The 17,421-nt window shown below is 41.4% G+C and overlaps 1 protein-coding gene across 3 annotated transcripts in view; it reads right to left on the bottom strand.

Annotated features, from left to right (window-relative positions):
* The window catches only part of ACOXL (acyl-CoA oxidase like), a 483,610-nt gene that overhangs the window by 225,763 nt on the left and 240,426 nt on the right, over window positions 1-17,421 (bottom strand). For all 3 annotated transcript variants that reach the window (XM_075338173.1, XM_075338174.1, XM_075338175.1), the window contains exon 13: window positions 1,130-1,219. In XM_075338173.1, coding sequence (XP_075194288.1) covers window positions 1,130-1,219 — 90 coding nt within the window. The remainder of the gene's footprint in view (window positions 1-1,129; window positions 1,220-17,421) is intronic.

The raw sequence follows: 17,421 nt of genomic DNA, 5'->3' as shown, positions 1-17,421 counted from the left end.
TTGGCGCTTATTTGACACATTGGGGTATTTTTGCCTTCCTCTGGATCAACATGTTAGGCTACGGGTTGAACTAGATAGACTTAGAGTCTCCCTTCAACCTTAAAAACTATGAAACTATGAAACTATGAAACTACAATGAATTTCTGAATAGGACCACCCACTGGACTCGAAACACAAAAAGAGCAAGGATTTTAATTCATGAAATACAATTTTTCCCTTAGTATTTTCCTAATAAGCCAGACATTTATCAAATTAACTTGTCCTCCTCTATAAGAAACTGAAGATCGGAGAGCACTTTTAACAACACACGTTCCCTTTAAAAACTAAATGGCAAGATGATTATTTCCAAGAAGCTGCTTACCCATTTAGCATCTGCATAAAATAACAAGTATGCAAGAAAGGTATTACATATCTGCATATCCTTTGAGAAGTATAAAGCTAGCCATACATTAAATATTTTATTAGGCCACCTTCACACATCTATGTCCCTGGAACGTCAGACTTCAGTCTTTACACGTACTGGAGACACGGAGACACGGACACACCAAAAAGTCATTAAAATGAAAGGGTCTGCGCAGACGTCCGTGTTTTCATTGACATTTTATTTTATCTTCTTTTTTTTTTTTTTTTTTAAGGGGCGGGAGGGTATACCTACCACTATTGCAGGTTTTTGTTTCAATAAAATGATTGATATAAGGAAATCACCATTGCATGTTTCTACTTAAATGCCCTACTTTCATGATAGTCAAATATTCCGATCTTTTTGTGAGTAGTGTATGAAACATTCCAGTTTTGAGCAGATGGCTGGAAGCCAAGATGCCGGTGCATAAAACGGAGCATCTAATGGAGGCTCGGGCAGTTGGCTTAATACAATTAAATTGGTATATTCCATAAGTTACCATTACTGATAATTTAAAAACATTTTTTCCCATAAAATCCTTTAGTTTTGTTTCTTTTTGCATTTAGATCAATGTATAAATGTCTACTACATTACAGAAAATGAGTTCAGTGAAAACTGTCTCTTCCAAAAAGTGCAATAAATGCTGTATGAAATCTGATCCAATTTTCCTTTCTGCTTTGTCAGGCATTGTTCATTATAATAGGTGTAAATAAACATGAAAAAACATACCTGTAGCATAACAACATTGTCGCCTTCAAATGTGACAAATACATCTGAGTCACATTTCAAGCCAGGAATTCGGTTCTCCATCATAAAACCCTGCAAAGAAAACAATACAACATTATGTTTTTTGTTTTCTTTTAAAAAAAAAAAGCAGCGTTAAACACAATTAGTGCTTTAAAGTGAACCTGACACGAAAGTCATGTTACCTGAACCACAGGCAGTATAAATCAGATATGTCTGCGTTACTGAAGCCATGTATGTTTTACTCAAAAACGCTACAGTTTAAGAAAACATACGCTGAAAAGCCATCCGTGGTTCATGCGCCTTAAGTGATTAGTCCAAGATGCCAGTCTCTCGAGGCTCTCTCCGCCCTGCTCAACTAGACTTACAGATTATTCCCTCTGCACACACATTAAAGGTGCCTGGCAGACAGGGGGAGCTGCATTGGAAAAAGCTGCTGGGAATCGGACTACTTAACTAAGCAACCTTATAGACGGTGTAATAATTTGAGAGATCTGCTGGTGAAAAACAGGGTGACCTGTCAGTCCACATGGCTCGAGAAATGTTCGCCCGTTGGGAATTTTCGCTGCGGTCACTGCAAGTTTTGCGCCTTACATCTCACTGGTACATCTCTTCAAATTGGTTCCTTTTCTCACCAGGTCAGGCAGTTTATTTCCTGCAAGACGAAGTATGTGGTTTATGTGATTGTATGCCCCTGTGGAAGATTCTATATAGGGAAGACAATAAGGTGCATGTACATACGCTTTAGGGAGCACTATAAATCGATCTCCACAGGTAAAGGTTCTCCTAGGCTAATAGAACACATTCGTACAGCACATGAAGGTAATCCCAACATCTTGCGCTTTGCAGGACTAGTCCAGGTTTCCCTGCCTCCACAAGGGGGCGATCTCCATAAGTTATTGCTACGTAAAGAAGCAAGTATGATAATAAAATTTGGAGCGCAGGGAAACCTGGGTTTGAATGACCGTAACGACCTAGCTGTATTCTTATAATACCGGCTTGCATAAAACTGATTTTTTGCAAATTATTTTCGAGTGATGGATTCATTTTGGATCTTTTGATAAATGAGTGGTTATGTCATTAAAAAGAATAATATGAACATAATGAGTTATGTATTGATATGACATTGATAAATGCCTCTGTACCTTTCAGGTGAATTTTTTTCCTGAATTTTTTCCTTTTTTTTTTTCCCTGTTTTCATGTTTGTTTTTGAAATGTGTGTCACATTGATTGTATGACCATGTTTTAAATGGGATGTGTTGTCTGCACTTATGTTAATCACTATCATGTGTGCATTCCTCTGTTTTTAATGTGCGGTGATGTGGCCTGGATGCACTCCCCTTTATAAGGTGCGTGCGGCCATTCCCCGACGTGGACCCGTAGAAGTCTGGCTCACAGACGAAACGGCCGTCGTCCTTTGGAGGGACTCGCATCCTAGTCACCTCCCGCATTTTTATCTGCACCGATGAAAAGAACGCTTGAATAAAAAAGAAATTGTTTGGCATAGCAGCTGTTTGCGGTCGATTTTTCATCTTCCTGTTGTTGGATCTCCTAGCTGCTCAATACCGACCAGCACGCTGCGCCTGCAAACCAGCGCTACATGGCAGTCATCAGCACGTGAGCCACTGAACTTGGAGGTAATCTGAGGGCAGGCGGTGCAGGACTTGTTCACTTGTTGCTACAGTATATTTGGATTATTTTCTGGAGTCTTTTTTGCACGCTGTTGCCGGGCTCAGTACCAAAGTTCGCAAGAGACTGTGTGTTTTATCACATTTGCGGTGGCCACTATGGAACTGATGGACAATGAAAGCGCAAGTTCTGTGGACGTTCCAGGTGTACAGGCGGGGAGGATCGATGCGGCTTCCTTTTTCGAGGAATGCAATCTAAAAAAGGACACTGAGGTACTTGGCATTAAAACACTCGAAAATAAGATATATTCCCTCTCTGACAGAGAGGTGCGTCTATTTTGGACTATAAAGTCGTTACAGTCTTATGTTGATTGCGGCAGGGTCCCTAGGGGCCTCCGAGTGATAAAAACATTGTCCCATTTTCAAGATGATAAAAACTTTACTAAAGAATGGGAGAGCATTCAGCATGATTGTTCCATGAGGCTGCTACAGCTGGTCTTGAAGAAAAATGAGGAGGAATATTCAGCTCTGAACATACAGCTGGACGTTTTGAAAAAAGACACTCGTTCACGTGTCACTGAGGGTGTATGGTTAACATTCATACAGAATTTGGACAAAAAATTGATTGACACTCAGACAGAGATTAAAATTAAAAAAAGAGAAAAGTTCATGAGAGATAAAAAAGATTACGAAATGGGACAAATTTTCTGTTGGACAAAAGATCGCACTAAAAATTATAAAAGAAAACCTTATATAAAAAACAAAAAATTGGGTAACCAGGAAAGAGGGTACTGGACCACTGAATCGGAGTCCAGTGGCTCTGAGGATGTGGTTCCAGGCCCCTCTAGAACGGTGACCCCTCAAGTTGGGCCAAATCCTGCCCCTTTAGGAAACGCATCCGTAGGGGGGGGCAGGAAGAGGCACAAGGGGAAGAGGTCACAAGAGAAAGTTTGTCTCATGGAAGAATTAGAATATTTGTCACCCTCTCTCTCTCCTTCTGCCAATAATGTTGTTAACCTGTCTGAACATGTGTTGACCGATGATATGGTAGCCGTCCTATCTAGAGGTTTAAATTTTTGCGTGCCAGAAGAGTTTGATTTTTCTGAATTCAGAATTGATTTATATAAAGCCACAAGGAAAATGCACTTGCAAAAGTTTTTTCACCAGACGTCGACCACTTCGACTATAGTCCCTGAGGGTCACCAACCTTGCACAACTGAGGGGTGCGATTGGGATATTACGGGGGCTTTTGACTCCACTGTAACCCAGGCCGCTGGTTTGCTGTTGAGTCTGAATGACCCCGAGGGCGAAAAGCCTTTTGACCCAGGTGGTGACACTAATGAATGTGGTAGATTCACTAAGGGGGTGAAATCTAATTTTTTCCCCCCGGTGGCCCATGGGAATTTAATTGATGTGTTTCAGGAAGCAGTTGTCAAGGATGTGGAGGCATTGCTATATCCCAAAATGGATAACAATCTTAATGAGGGGGAAGCGGCAGCGGTAAAAATAATGCGCACGTGGAATGACACAGTATTCCGCCAAGCGGATAAAGGCGGTAATATTGTGTTGTTAACGCGCACCGCTTATATTAAAGAATGCTTAAGGCATCTGCAGGATCGTGATACATACACTCCCTTACAATCTAACCCCATTACTGAGTATAAAAAGCAATTAACACGCTTATTGGGGAGATATGTAACACTCGGTTTTCTCACTAGCACTCAGGTGGAAAAATTAATTCCAGAATTTCCCACAAAACCCCATTGGTATGCTATACCTAAGATACACAAAGATAGTGTCAACCCCCCTGGCCGCCCGATAGTGGCTGGCATCGGTTCGTTAACTGAGCCGTTGTCCCACTATCTTGATTGGTTATTGAGGCCTCTGATGGAAAGAATCCCTTCCTATGTGAAGGATAGTAACGATTTTATATCTTTGTTGAGAGGTTTTGATTGGCAGGAGGGGTTTAATCTTGTGTCCATCGATGTGGAAAGCCTGTATACACGGATACCCCAGAACCTAGGTGTACAGGCAGTGAGGGAGACAGTGGCTCGCAGTGGGAAAACGCAGTTGTATTGCGATTTTGTAGGTGAAGCTTTGAATTTTGTGCTTTCAAAAAACGCATTCATGTTCCTGGATAAATGGTACGTCCAGTGCGGGGGTACTGCAATGGGTACCCCCGTATCGTGCGCTATGGCTAATATTTTTTTGGGTTTTTTTGAGAGCGTATACGTTTTCGTTAGCACAAACCCATTTCTCAAGCACGTGAAGTTGTTCCTCAGATATGTGGACGACATATTCATGGTGTGGGATGGTACAGAGGAGGAGTTTACAGGTTTTGTCACCTACCTTAATAGTACAAACACCATGAATATGTCGTTTACATCATGTTTTGGAGGCAACGTTATAACATTTTTGGATATAGAGGTAGAAGTGAAAGAAGGGTTAATATTGACAAGGATGTATAGGAAACCAACTGCCTCTAACTCGTTACTGCACTTTCAGAGTGCCCACCCCACTCATACTAAAGTAGCTTTACCCTACTCTCAGTTTTTGAGACTAAGAAGGATCAATAATGTAAAAGAGATTTTTGAAGAACAAGCTGGGGATTTAAGATCAAGGTTATTGGCACGGGGTTACCCTAGTACACTAATTGATTCTGCGTATGAGAAGGCGTGTTCTGAGAGTTCTGAAAATCTATGGGTCAGCCAATCTTCTGGTATTGGAAAATTGTCACATAGTCAGGCAAAGGCAAAAAAGGTGAGAAAAACGAACAATGCCGTAAATAGGTTTATGTTCAGTTTTAGGTTCGGCCCCTTAGATGGAGTAATAAAAAAAGCCATAAAAAAGAATTGGCATATCCTTGCCAACGACCCGGATCTAAAGAGTATGACAGATGCAGGACCCCTAGTCTCTTATAGACGGTGTAATAATTTGAGAGATCTGCTGGTGAAAAACAGGGTGACCTGTCAGTCCACATGGCTCGAGAAATGTTCGCCCGTTGGGAATTTTCGCTGCGGTCACTGCAAGTTTTGCGCCTTACATCTCACTGGTACATCTCTTCAAATTGGTTCCTTTTCTCACCAGGTCAGGCAGTTTATTTCCTGCAAGACGAAGTATGTGGTTTATGTGATTGTATGCCCCTGTGGAAGATTCTATATAGGGAAGACAATAAGGTGCATGTACATACGCTTTAGGGAGCACTATAAATCGATCTCCACAGGTAAAGGTTCTCCTAGGCTAATAGAACACATTCGTACAGCACATGAAGGTAATCCCAACATCTTGCGCTTTGCAGGACTAGTCCAGGTTTCCCTGCCTCCACAAGGGGGCGATCTCCATAAGTTATTGCTACGTAAAGAAGCAAGTATGATAATAAAATTTGGAGCGCAGGGAAACCTGGGTTTGAATGACCGTAACGACCTAGCTGTATTCTTATAATACCGGCTTGCATAAAACTGATTTTTTGCAAATTATTTTCGAGTGATGGATTCATTTTGGATCTTTTGATAAATGAGTGGTTATGTCATTAAAAAGAATAATATGAACATAATGAGTTATGTATTGATATGACATTGATAAATGCCTCTGTACCTTTCAGGTGAATTTTTTTCCTGAATTTTTTCCTTTTTTTTTTCCCTGTTTTCATGTTTGTTTTTGAAATGTGTGTCACATTGATTGTATGACCATGTTTTAAATGGGATGTGTTGTCTGCACTTATGTTAATCACTATCATGTGTGCATTCCTCTGTTTTTAATGTGCGGTGATGTGGCCTGGATGCACTCCCCTTTATAAGGTGCGTGCGGCCATTCCCCGACGTGGACCCGTAGAAGTCTGGCTCACAGACGAAACGGCCGTCGTCCTTTGGAGGGACTCGCATCCTAGTCACCTCCCGCATTTTTATCTGCACCGATGAAAAGAACGCTTGAATAAAAAAGAAATTGTTTGGCATAGCAGCTGTTTGCGGTCGATTTTTCATCTTCCTGTTGTTGGATCTCCTAGACACATGGTCCCCAGCCAACTCTTTAAAGAATGCCTTGTCTGAGATGATGCAGAGGAAAACATCTATAGTTATAATAACCCAGCCAGTGTCGGATTCATGCTGCTCAGATTTTAGGCAGCATAAATCTCATGATAGGTTTTCCTTTATATCACTAGATGCGATTGTTAAGGTCTAATGATTTTACTTGTTTGGTTCTTGGTTCTTTATGCAAGCAAGATTTAAAAAGTAAGCTGCTATGCAGTGTTCCACACAAATATGTCTGTAGTCATGATATTAATTGCACCTATTAAAAAAGACATTTGACTAATCACTTCGCTTCGATACAATAAAAAACAGCACACACAGCAAAATGCACACAAGTAAATCATGTTTTTTGCTTAGATATACTGTATAGAAACAATGTTTTGAACTTTTGACTATCTCACCATCCACTACAGTTCTGAGGGTGAGGCTACTTTCATTTTATAGACAATCATCTTGGCTATCTCATGCACCTTGCAGACTGTGAGTCCTCGCGGGCAGGCTCTTCTCTCGGTGGTGCAACTATTTAGCATTATAAATTATGGAGCTTCTTGTCATGTTACGGTTTTCCTCCGGGTGTTTGAAAATTTTTTTTCTCCTGTACACACTACAAATTACAACCAGTTCTCACATATTAGGTTGATTCTCAAACGAAAGTTCACTGTTTTGAATCAAGGAGCAGCCATGAAGAAGATTTACAAAGAAAATAGAAATTGCATCATCCAGCTGATTGATAGCGGTCTCTCGGACAAGAAAAGTGCCAAACTGCATCATGTGAGTGAATATGAAGAGAAGTCTGTTCATCCATTCAAAACCAAGCTGTTGATGTTCAGGCAAAATATCTTAGTCAACAAGTTGGCTCATAACAAGGTCTATCAGTTCTGACGCGACAAACACGGCAGTGGATGTGGCTCGTATGCTTTGTAATAGTGAGATCACACACGTCCATGCAAGCACCATGTGATCCATGTTACATAAGTCTCAAATGGTAGCGCGAAAAAAAAAAAGGTGAAGAAACCTCAACTTCAATATCATCATAAGAAGAGTAGGCTCCAGTTTGCATAGAAGTAAGAAAAGTGGACAGTAGAACATTGGAAATGTGTGATGTGGAGCGATGAGACGAAAGTCAATAGACTAGGGTCTGATGGGTGGAAATAGGTCTGGAAGAAATAAGGGAAAATGTGCTTAACGATCAAGAAATGGCAGAAACTGTCAAATTGAGTGAAGGAAGCCCAATGATCTGAAGTTCTTTCATAGCCAAAGGCGTTGGATACTTGACCAGGAATCGAAGATGGTGTCAATGCTGCGCTAAATGTGAATATCATACAAGATGAGTTACTTTGTACACTCGAGAACTATGGGTTTCAAAATGACGACAGTGTTTCAACAGGACAAGGACCCAAAGCATACGTCAGGATTGGCGAATAAATGGTTCAATGACAATGAAGTAGAGGTGCTGGATTGGCCCTCAGAGTCCCCAGATCTCAAACCAATAGAACGCTTGTGCACAGATTTGAAGAAAAAGCTGTATACATACCCAAGTGAGTCGACCAACATTGGTGAAGTGTTGAAGATTTTGCTTGAAACATGCTTCAATCTGATCGAGAGCATGCTCAAAAGGATTCAAGTAGTGTTCAAAGCCAAAAGGTTGATTTAAAAATAACAAAAGAATACAAATTTAGATTTTTAGGAGCAAAACTGTAACAATGTAATGACAACATCAGAATCTGCATAAGTAATCATACGCTCTATTGTTGAAAGTCAAATTTATTTTTTTTATTATTATTATAGTGCCATTTATTCCATGGAATTTTACATGTGAAAAGGGGTATACATCGCATGGACAAGTGCAATAAGTATAAACAAAACAAAGCACAGACGAGTACAGGAGGAGAAAGGGCCCTGCCCGTGAGGGCTCACAGTATTATAGCACCTTATTCAATTTACATGTCAAAAGGGGTATACATAATAAAAACAAGTACAATAATTATAAACAACACTAGGTACAGACTAGTACAGGAGGAGAGAGGACCCTGCCTGCGAAAGCTCACAGACTACAGGATGTATGAGATAGTCAAGATGATTACATACTGTATAAAATGAAGGTAGTCCCACGCTCCAAGCTGTAGAGGATGGTAAGATGATATGGAGCCTGAAAGTCAAAGGTTTATCATATTTTTACCCTTTTACTTGTCACTGTATATTAAACTCTGGAAAGTAAAAATGAATTGCGTTATTATGGACCTTAAAGGGGTATTGCCAAAATTAGAAATATAGCTCATTGTCCCCTTATATGAAAAATAAAAAAATATTCAAAATAGAATACATTTTCCATAATGGACAGTTTATCTGCCATACCCTATTCCCCCTTTCCCCCTCCAAAATGTTCCATACTTTTCAACTATTTTTTTTTACCTGGTCTCTGCTGAAGAGGTTCTCCAGCAGTTCCAGCTATAAGTAGTTGAGCATAAACAGCTGACACTGCACTATGTTGAGGGCTATCAAGTTTCCCACAAGCTAACAGTGGCCACATGTGCCAGTCAGTGGGAATCGCTTCTTAAACTGACCGGACAACCCCAAGAAGGAAAACATAAAAGATAAACAGCTAGACATATTGTGACTGTTTCTATATGATTTTTAAAGTTGAACGAGTATAATTTTTTTTGTTCGTACTGTCCACTGAATGCTCAATAAGCAGACACTTCTTGTTATATTGAGATCACATCACTTAATCATTATTATCACAAGCAGGATTATAATAATAGGAAATTCCTCTATTATAAAGCTGAAGGTATCCACCACAAACAATTGGTGATGTGAAAGATCATCTCCTTCCCTTCTGTGTGCCACATCACAGAACCCAAATTCTAAAAAGTCCTCTTGAACTGTTGCTTATACTGGCAAGTAAAAGGGTAACAATGTTTTGAATTTTTGACTTTCAAGCTCCATATTTCACCATCCACTACAGCTTTGATTGTGAGACTACCTTCACTTGTACCTATTTGGTATATGATTAGTTATGCAGATTCTTGTCATGCCACTGCATTGTTACGGTTTTGCTCCTAAAATCTAAATTTAAATTTGTATTAACATTTTTTAAATCCACATTTGGCTTTTCAACACTGCTTAAATCCTTCTGGGCACTCTTGATCAAATTCAAGCAAGTCTCAGCCAAAATCTGATCCCAGATCTCTTCTACACAATCCCAAAGTTGGTGCATACTGGTGGATTTGTGAAGCCCACCTGCAGTAGTCGCCCCACCTTCATGGACGCCACAGGGTCTTCTTTTGGGTATATATGGCAACAGGTATGTCCGTTTTGTATATATATGATTCCTGACGCCACCCACGGTTTGCGGTCAGGGGTATGGGTGACCGCCACTGCAGGTTTAATGAGCGTCTGTGGCTGATGGAGTCTGCAGTCGGATGGTGTGGCCTCCCATGAGTGAGGCTGGCCCCAGGGGCTAGGATGTGTAGAACAACAGGTTCCAGAATAACTCAGGCTCAGTCCGGAAAGTCTTTCAACTTGTTTTTACTCACTTTTGCTGTTATCATGAGGTAACCCGGGTGATGCTGAGACGAACCAGGTGGAACCAGGAACTTCTTCAGGCCAATCTAAGGGTAACCATTAACTCGCCTTCCTAGCACTTCTTTGTTCGGATAACCCCTGACTTGAAGTACTGTGGGGTCTATTCAGGGAGTCGCTACTGCCTTTTCTCCCTTTCTGGCCCGTTTGCCGGCAGCGTGGACCAGGTGAGATGGCTTCAAGCTCTGTCTCCTTATGGGTCCCTGCGTTGCTGCTGAGGCTCGGACTCTGTATGGTTGGTGAGGTACCTTTAGTCCCCTCACCGGCAGGTTTAGCAGATCAATAAATGGACGTCTACTCTAGGGACCTGTTCCCCGTGCATGCCTAGTCACCAGCAGTCCCCGTACTCGACTGCCTCTCTTCAGGTGTCTTTATGACTGACTAACTGGTAATCGCTAACTGCTACTTCACGTGCAGGGTCTGACTAGCGTGTGTGCGTGTCTGCGTCTCCTAGCAACAACGCTCACTGCTATCAGACTGGCTCGCTCCACCTCTTTCCTGGCAGCCTCTGCAGCTTAGCTTCCAGCCTCTCCACTACACCCCTTGACAAGAATTGAAGGCTAGTCTCCTCTAGAGGCTACCCAAGGGTCCCATCTAATGGTGTGGGAGACCTGGTTGCTATGTGTCTGTGCGTACACACCTCATTCTGGCCTTTGGAATTACCTGGAAGCACTGTCCCATCATGGGTGCAGTACTCAGTGGTGCCTGACTAGGTCAGGGGCGCCACAGATTCACTGACACTGGGCTCTGAATTGAGACCGAAATTCCTTTGGTAATATTCAGATCTGCTTTGCACACAGTCAAGGCACCCAGTGCCAGAGACAGCAAAACAAAACAACCCAAAAACATCTTTGAAGCTTCACCATATTTGTCTGTAGGTACTGTGATCTTTTTTTTGTAGGCTTCATTTTAATTTCGGTAAATAGTAAAATTAATGTTTTACCAAAAAGCTCTACCTTGGTCTCATCTGTTGACAAGACGCTTTCCCAGAAGAATTTTGGCTTACTCACATACATTTTGGAAAACTGCAGCTTTTTTGTGTTTCTATGTAAGCAGTGAAGGTTTCCTAGGACTCCTGCCATAGCATTTCATTTTATTCATATGTCAACAGATTATGAGAGCTTCAATGTCAGCGCGAACAGCCTGCAAGACAGCTTGAATTTCTTTGGATATTGATTGGGGCTGGTTATCCACCACCCGTACTATCCTGCGTTGGAAACTTTCAGCACTTTTTCTCTCCCCTCTACTTCCAGGGAGATTAACTACAATGCCATGGGTTGTAAACTTCTTATGTTGCGCACCATTGACAAAGCAACACCAAGATCTCTGGAGATGGACTTGTAACCTTGAGATTGTTGATATTTTTCAACAACTTTGGTACTCATGTCCTTGGGCAATTCTCTTCTCCTCTTTCTTAGTGTGGGACACACAGCCACAATGCAAAGATTGAGTTAATTTCTCCCCTTTTTATATGATTTCAGGTGTGATTTTAATATTGCCTACACCGGTTACTTGCCAAAGGTGAGTTTGAATGAGCATCACATGTTTGAAACAAAGTTGTTTACTCAAAATTCTAGAAAGTTGCCAACAATTTTGTCCAGCCAATTCTTGGGTTTTGTGTGAAATTATGTCCAATTTGCCTTTTTTCTTTGTTTTTTTTGTGTAGTTTCAATACACACAAAGAAAATAAACATTTGTATAATGAAACATGTGTAAGGGCTCTTTTCCACGTGCTATTTTCATGTGGAAGTGCAATCCGATAAAAAATTGGATTGCACTCACACCAGTGTTAATCAATGAGGCAGTTTCCTCTTTTCTTTTATTTCTCGACACAAATCGTGCTCTCGGTGCCATCGCCGCACGCTGCGTTTTGCAGCGAGTCTCGGCTCACGCACCCCTATTGAAGCCTATGGGAGTGTGTGAAACATTGCACTGCACTTGAATGTTATGCGACTGCAGTGCGATATACCCAGAGACAGACAGCGGAGGGGATGAAAGAATGTGCTCCCTCCCTCGTCTTCGAGGCTGTGATACTATCACAAGATTGCATCACAGTCACATGACCCTCGGCTGACGCACGCAGCAGACGGTCATTAGCATATTGCTTCAGATGCTCTAGCATCGGAAGCGGTATGCAAGTGGAAAAGAACACGAATTGCAATAATTTTCTGGTAGGAAAACTTACATTTTTTGGAAAGATTTCAAGGGTGCTAACACTTTGGGGTCATGACTGTATAATAAATATATTAACAAAAATTGTGAGCGGCGCCACATGAGCCAAAGATTAAATTCACCTGAAGGTCGTCAGTCGTCCCCATAGGTCCCTGTGGGTCCTTGTTGGCCCCACGTCCTCCCCTTATTCCTAGTACTTTCCCCTATTCTAGACTTTTCTTTCCTCCCCTCTTTCTCCTTTCCATATCTTCTTATTATTTACAGATCACAGAGCATGCCAGGAATGATTTCCTATGCAAGTCAATAAGTTAGACCACAGATTCTCTTGGATAGTGATAAGGATCCAGATGTGATTACATGAAGCTTAGACAAGATTGCTGTCCATCTAACTGTATACAAAGAATTTTTTTAATATATTATAATATACATATATATATATATATATATATATATATATATATATATATATATATATATTGTGAGGCAGTGACAGGGGTAATATTTGAAGACCGCTATGTGTCCCCCAGAATGTGCCTGGAAACCCTCTGAGTTTGCTATAGCTATTACTGGGAGTATAGCACAAAGGGTAACAGGGAGACAGATCCCTCCTCCCAGTCCAGGTTTTGTAGCAATCCTCATGTCCGGCATTTTCATTTAAACTCATGCAGAGCACAGCAGGGTGTGTCTCAGTTGAGAGCCAGGCTTGGTGAAGCTAACACATGCGGTGTGAGCTGGGCTGGCTCTGTGTGGAGTGAACACAGGCCAAGAGTGTCAGCCTAGGAGAACCTTATACAGATCCCTGCGGTTATCGGGGTCCTAAGGTAACAAGACTTTTTGATGCAAAGAATTTGTCTATATGCACCGGCTGTGATGCGGAAGACACTTTGACTGTGGGAAATTGGATCTATTTATGCTGTAACAATAAATAGACTGTTGGTATGAACATGCTGCTGCCTCACTGCCTCACGTTTTTTGCCCAAACAACGCTGCTACCTCACTATATAATATATATATATATATATATATATATATATATATATATATATATATATATACATATATACACACACACACACACACACACACACACACACACACACACACACAATCAGGAAAAAAAACCATAGTTGATAGATTATTTAACATTAGCACATTGCATCACCTGATATCAAATACTCGGTTGATTTTCATGTGCCACAAAGAATTGTGGATACTTCATACATTACCAGGCACTTTCAGAAAATTCACCAACAAAAAGATATTTTCCAGACGTAACGCAGTTTTTTTTTTTTTATTAAAAGATCATAAACACACAGCAGAAAATAATTTCAGAGCTTTAGCCCAACACAGATGTTTTGAAAGAATTTTTTATTAGTTAAAATAAACCACAAAAACAGAAAATGAACACGAAGTGCAGGGAGAGGTGAGGTGTAAGCAGCTGTGTGCGATGTGACGTGCAGTGGAAAATCTGAGGATAAGCAGCGACGTCACGTGACTGTTGCAGATTTTGGCATTTCAAACAAACAATAAAATACAATATGTAAACAGACAGGGACAGGATAAAAGTGAAGCAATTTGCACTGTGTCAATTCCAGGAAACTTCATAATTGGAAAACCATCTTTGAATCGGCAAGATGCTGTGGGTGAATTTCAGTCAATTATGCAGTTTGAAAACTGACTCACTGAAAACAATACAGCAACCTATCGTGCTTTGAAACAGTATTAAATACCCTGTTAACTTTTCCACATTTTTTCATGTTACACCTACAAAATTAAATGTATTTTATTGGGATTTTATTAGATATTTATTAGATATACCAATACAAAAGCAGCAATTATTCGTGAGATGTGCATGGGTTTCTAAATAGTTTAAAAATATAAATGTTGAAATTATGACGTGCATTTGTATGCATCCCACTGGAGTCTGATATCCCTAAAATAAAAAATTCTAAGTAACCAATTGCCTCCAGAAGTCACCTAATGAGTAAATTGACTCCACCTGTGTGCTAGTTAATCTCCGTAAAACTACAGCTGTTTTGTGAAGGCCGCAGAGGTTTGTTTGAGAATATTGGGGTTCAAACAGCATTAGGTCTAGGTTATTTAAAAAAAAAATAGGTCAATCACTGAACATCTCATGGAGCACTATTCAATTCATCATCCAAAAATGGAAGGAGTTTAGTACAACTGCAAACCTACCAAAACATGGTTGTCCAACTAATTTGGCATTTCAAGTAAGGAGAACACTAATGTCATGTCCCCACCGTAGTCTGCTCCTGCGACTTCTGCTCCGATCACCAGGCGACGCAGTGTTCCTGCCATAGATAGTGCTGGTGATGGGAGAGGATTTGGTGCCCGTGGCTCTGCTGAGCGCAGGCTCCGCTCATCCACTAGGCTGGGTTTCCCTAGAACCTGCAGTACCACTGGCTGACTGTAGGTGGCGTGTATCTTCCAGCTCAAGTTGCCATCATTCACCTGCAGCCAATGGGAAGACACCACACCCTTCTTATTCCCTCTCCTGTCATCTGACAACTGCCAGAGATAGTTCTATTCCTTGTTCCTGTGTTATTTGTATAGTGATTCCTGTGTGCTGATCTCTGCTTGTTTCCAGACTACCTCTCCTGCCTGCTGTTTATGTACCTCGCTGCCCGATCCGGATTTGACCACTGCTTGTTCTCTGATTACGTCCTTGCCTGCTGATTCTGTCCCTGTTCTGCAATTCCTGTTTAGACCCTGACTGACGACTACTCTCTCGGACTGCAGCCTTTCACAGGTAGTGATCTCCAGGGCCCTGTGTAATTGTAAATCCCTGTATAGTGGTTAAAGGGTTTCAGGGTTCGGGGGGTCCTGCTTGGTGAGTGGCTTCCCTCTAGCCTGTCCATTACAGCCCGTCTGAGTCTGTGGATCCAGGCAAGCGTTACATTATCTCTGGCAGTGGTCAGATGACAGGAGGGGGAATAAGAAGGGTGCGGTGTCTTCCCATTGGCTGCAGGTGAATAATGACAACTTCAGCTTGAAGACACACGCCACCTACAGTCAGCCAGTGGTACTGCAGGTTTCAGGGAAACCCAGCCTAGTGGATGAGCGGAGCCTGCGCTCAGTAGCGCCACGGCCACAGACTCCTCTCAAGAGCCTGGTGATTGGAGCAGAAGTCACAGGAGCGGACTCCGGTGGGGACATGACAACTAGCATTCAAGAATTCAAGAAGCCCATGGTTACTTTGAAGGCACTGTAGAGATCCACAGTTCAGCTGGGATAATCTATCCACAAGGCAACTATAATGCTAGGGTGACAATGGCGTATACCATGCAATACGAGAGAATTGGATGCTATATGCGAATGACCGCTCTAACTTTGCTGCACGCATGAGCAGAGTGTCATTTTACTGTGATCCAATTCTCTCGCATGCGAGAATTGGATTATAGATGCGGAGAAGATGTTGAACTTAAGTTCTCCATCTTCTCCCTTGTGTGTCTTGGCAGACTTGAATGGGTGCACGTGGATCTCAGAGGCAGTGATTTTTTTTCCTCATGCCAAATAAGTATGAGAAAAAATGCTGATCAGCACTGCGCCAGCATTGGAGTGTGTGCTATCCCATAAAACATCAGATAAACTCATCCATGCTATACGGTGGTGTGAGCGTGCCTTTCTCGTATACTCCCAAAATCTGGCCTTTATAGAAGAGTGGCAAGAAGAAAGCCCTTTTTTAAAGTAAGCCATAAGATGTCCTGTTTGCAGTTTGAAAAAGCTATGTCTGGGATACAGCTTGCATGTGGAAGAAGGTGCTCTGGTCAGGTGAGACCAAAGTAAAACTTTTTGGGCTAAATGCAAAACACTAACTGCACATCACACTGAAAACACTGTCCCCACTGTCAAACATGGTGGTGGCAGCATCATGCTGTGGTGAAGCTTTTCTTCAGCAGGGACAGAGAAGCTGGTTAGAGTTGATGGGAAAATAGATATTGCTAAATAAAGGGCAATCCTGGAGGAAAACCTGTTAGAATTATCTAACATAGAATGGTTTGGATCGAAGCATATTCATGTGAGTGTACGGCTCAATCACCAAAATCACAATGAGAATCTGTGGCAAGACATGAAAGTTGCTGTTCGCAGACGCCTCCATCCGATCACTGAGCTAGAGTCATTTTGAAAAGAAGAATGGGCAAATTTTTCCCCCACTGGATGTGCAAAGCTCGTAATTGCAGTGATAGGTGGTCCTACAAAGTACTGACTCCACGGGGCTGAATACAAATGCACGTCACAATTTTCAGATTTATATTTTTTCAATATTCAAAGAACCACGTACATTTCCTTTCCACTTCACAAATACTGGCTACTAAGTGTTGGTTTGTCACATAAAATCCCAATAAACTAAATATATGTTAGTGTGTGTAACATGAAAAATGTGGAAAAGTGCACGGGACAAATACTTTTTCAAGATACTGTACATTTCCAATTTATTTATTAACATTTTGGACAAAATAAAGCTCTAGTTCTGATAAATTGCAGCTGAACTTAAACATTACTATAGCACTACTTTCAGACAAACATGCTAATTCATGGGCCAAGCTACTAGCTATGTAGCATGTGATCCGAAAGTATTGAGCGCCACCTGGTCCACAAAATAGGCAGAATGAGTGAATGCTGAACTACCACACTGACTTACAATGGTCAAATTACTTTCCATAAACAGTCCATTGTGCACACAGACCAAATTTACGCGTGTAGTCTAAAAAGATGTAAGTAAAAGCCCCCATGACAATACTTCATGTCCCTGACAAATCAATGGATAATCACACTGAGCCTTGTAAAAATGACTTAAATTCAATGTCTGAAAAACATTACATCAGACGTTTGTGTGTAAGGGGTG

This window comes from Anomaloglossus baeobatrachus, chromosome 3 (genome assembly GCF_048569485.1).
Source record: "Anomaloglossus baeobatrachus isolate aAnoBae1 chromosome 3, aAnoBae1.hap1, whole genome shotgun sequence".
Lineage (NCBI taxonomy): Eukaryota > Metazoa > Chordata > Amphibia > Anura > Aromobatidae > Anomaloglossus > Anomaloglossus baeobatrachus.
The sequence above is the reverse complement of the archived record's forward strand: the minus strand, read 5'-3'. Positions and strand labels throughout refer to the sequence as shown.